Raw genomic sequence first — 1,528 nt, forward strand, 5'->3', positions numbered from 1 at the left:
ATCCATGCGAAGATCTTTCGATGATTTCAATTTGAGGCTGCTGCATAACCGCATAAATTCAGCGAACCGTTGACTCTATCTCTAAAAAACAAATAAAAGAAAGAGTTGGATAAAAATTTCCTTGGCAAGTTTATTTTCATGTCAAACAAACATGTCATTAAAGATAATTAGGCCCTCTCGGGGTACTTGACATTTTATTTCTCTCTCCTAATATATTTTAAGCACCAATTATTAAATTTGGTGTAAAAAAAATATCTCAAAGATGAGAGAAGTATAAATATATTGACCCGTAACATGGAATTTTATTGCAGTACATATTCAACAAACACAGAATATTAAAACTAAATCGCACAAAAAGACAAGAACGAACAAAAAACACATGAGCCATGAAATTGAAGTTATTCCACAAAGCACACCTAGCGTAGAAAACTCAAATCACACTAGGCCAGGGTTAACATGAGCATACTTACGAATATGGTCATTTTCCTCAAATTTGGCAATGTATTTTTTATCAAAAATAACACACGCTTCTATCCCTCCGCCTCTCGTATCTATCAAGGTTACAAAGTTACCATTACCCACAGTTTCCGATTCCGAGTTATCCGCAACATTCCCTGAGAGCCACACAGGCTTTCCCCATCCAAAGTCAACCTCATTCAGACCCAACTTGTAATACCAAGCAACTTAGCTTGTTGAGGCATCTTTTTCCTAAACGCCTCACAAACTCACCATCTATATTTTCTTCAACTCCCACACCAACTCTCTCAACTTCTTTTCTTTAGGGTTGTTGCAAACAGCAACAGGTGTCCACACGAAATTACCAAAACTATCCTCTGGAAATGGTGGCACTGCCCGCCTCCGCAAGTTGACTGAATGAGCCATCACCAAGGGCTTCGGTTCATCCTCCTCCGCCACAGCCTCCATGAAGCATTTGCATATCAAGGCGGTCACCACATCCACGCGTGATGGGACTGACCAGTTGGGCTTTGAGAATGGATAAAGCAGAAGCATCGAAAACGTATCTTCTGGTTACAAACTTTGCAGGCTCAGCGGCCATGTATTTAGTGAAAGTGGTGAAAGGGACGAACTTATCTGGTGATACCAATAGCCCTATCCTTCCCGAAAATATATTTTCAGTCATCCCAGAAGGGCCATGATACTCGATAGTGCGTTATAGGATTTCTTCCACACAGTTATCTTCGAGTAAAGGTGTGGAGTAATCCTCCTCAAGTCAGTTCTAGGAAAGTCTCTTTGTAGCCATTATTGGAGTTCTAGCCCCGACCTACCAAGTCTTTAAGAGCCTTCACAATTGCGGTAACTTGTCCTACGGTATCAGCTACTCACTGAAATAGAATAACATTATGAAGTTCTGTAACCTGACTCATACCTAAAGATTTAAGTTAACACTCCAAAACCCATTTGCACTACCAAACACGCTCTAATTATCTTGCCTAGCTTTTACTATTCGCCTCTAAACTTAGTTTTTCTTTTGTTTGTCGTAACTTATCTAAAATAAAATAATACTAGT

The 1,528-nt window shown here is 39.5% G+C and overlaps 1 protein-coding gene across 1 annotated transcript; it reads right to left on the bottom strand.

Moving 5' to 3' along the window:
• Positions 1-435: 435 nt before the first annotated feature.
• On the bottom strand, positions 436-1,011 carry LOC121782673 (stemmadenine O-acetyltransferase-like). Its single transcript, XM_042180624.1, has 2 exons — positions 757-1,011; positions 436-666 (listed from the first exon to the last, which is right to left on the bottom strand). The coding sequence occupies exons 1-2, from the start codon at positions 1,009-1,011 to the stop codon at positions 436-438; spliced, it is 486 nt and encodes a 161-aa protein (XP_042036558.1).
• Positions 1,012-1,528: the final 517 nt, after the last annotated feature.

The sequence above is a fragment of the Salvia splendens genome, chromosome 20 (assembly GCF_004379255.2).
Source record: "Salvia splendens isolate huo1 chromosome 20, SspV2, whole genome shotgun sequence".
Taxonomy (NCBI): Eukaryota; Viridiplantae; Streptophyta; class Magnoliopsida; order Lamiales; family Lamiaceae; genus Salvia; species Salvia splendens.

What these genes read in the sequence shown, in the direction of transcription:
- LOC121782673 (XM_042180624.1), bottom strand. Translation starts at nt 1,011, where the DNA reads ATGCTTCTGCTTTATCCATTCTCAAAGCCCAACTGGTCAGTCCCATCA. An exon ending in AAAAGAAGTTGAGAGAGTTG is followed by an intron (nt 667 to 756) that starts GTGTGGGAGTTG and finishes TGGTATTACAAG; the next exon opens with TTGGGTCTGAATGAGGTTGA.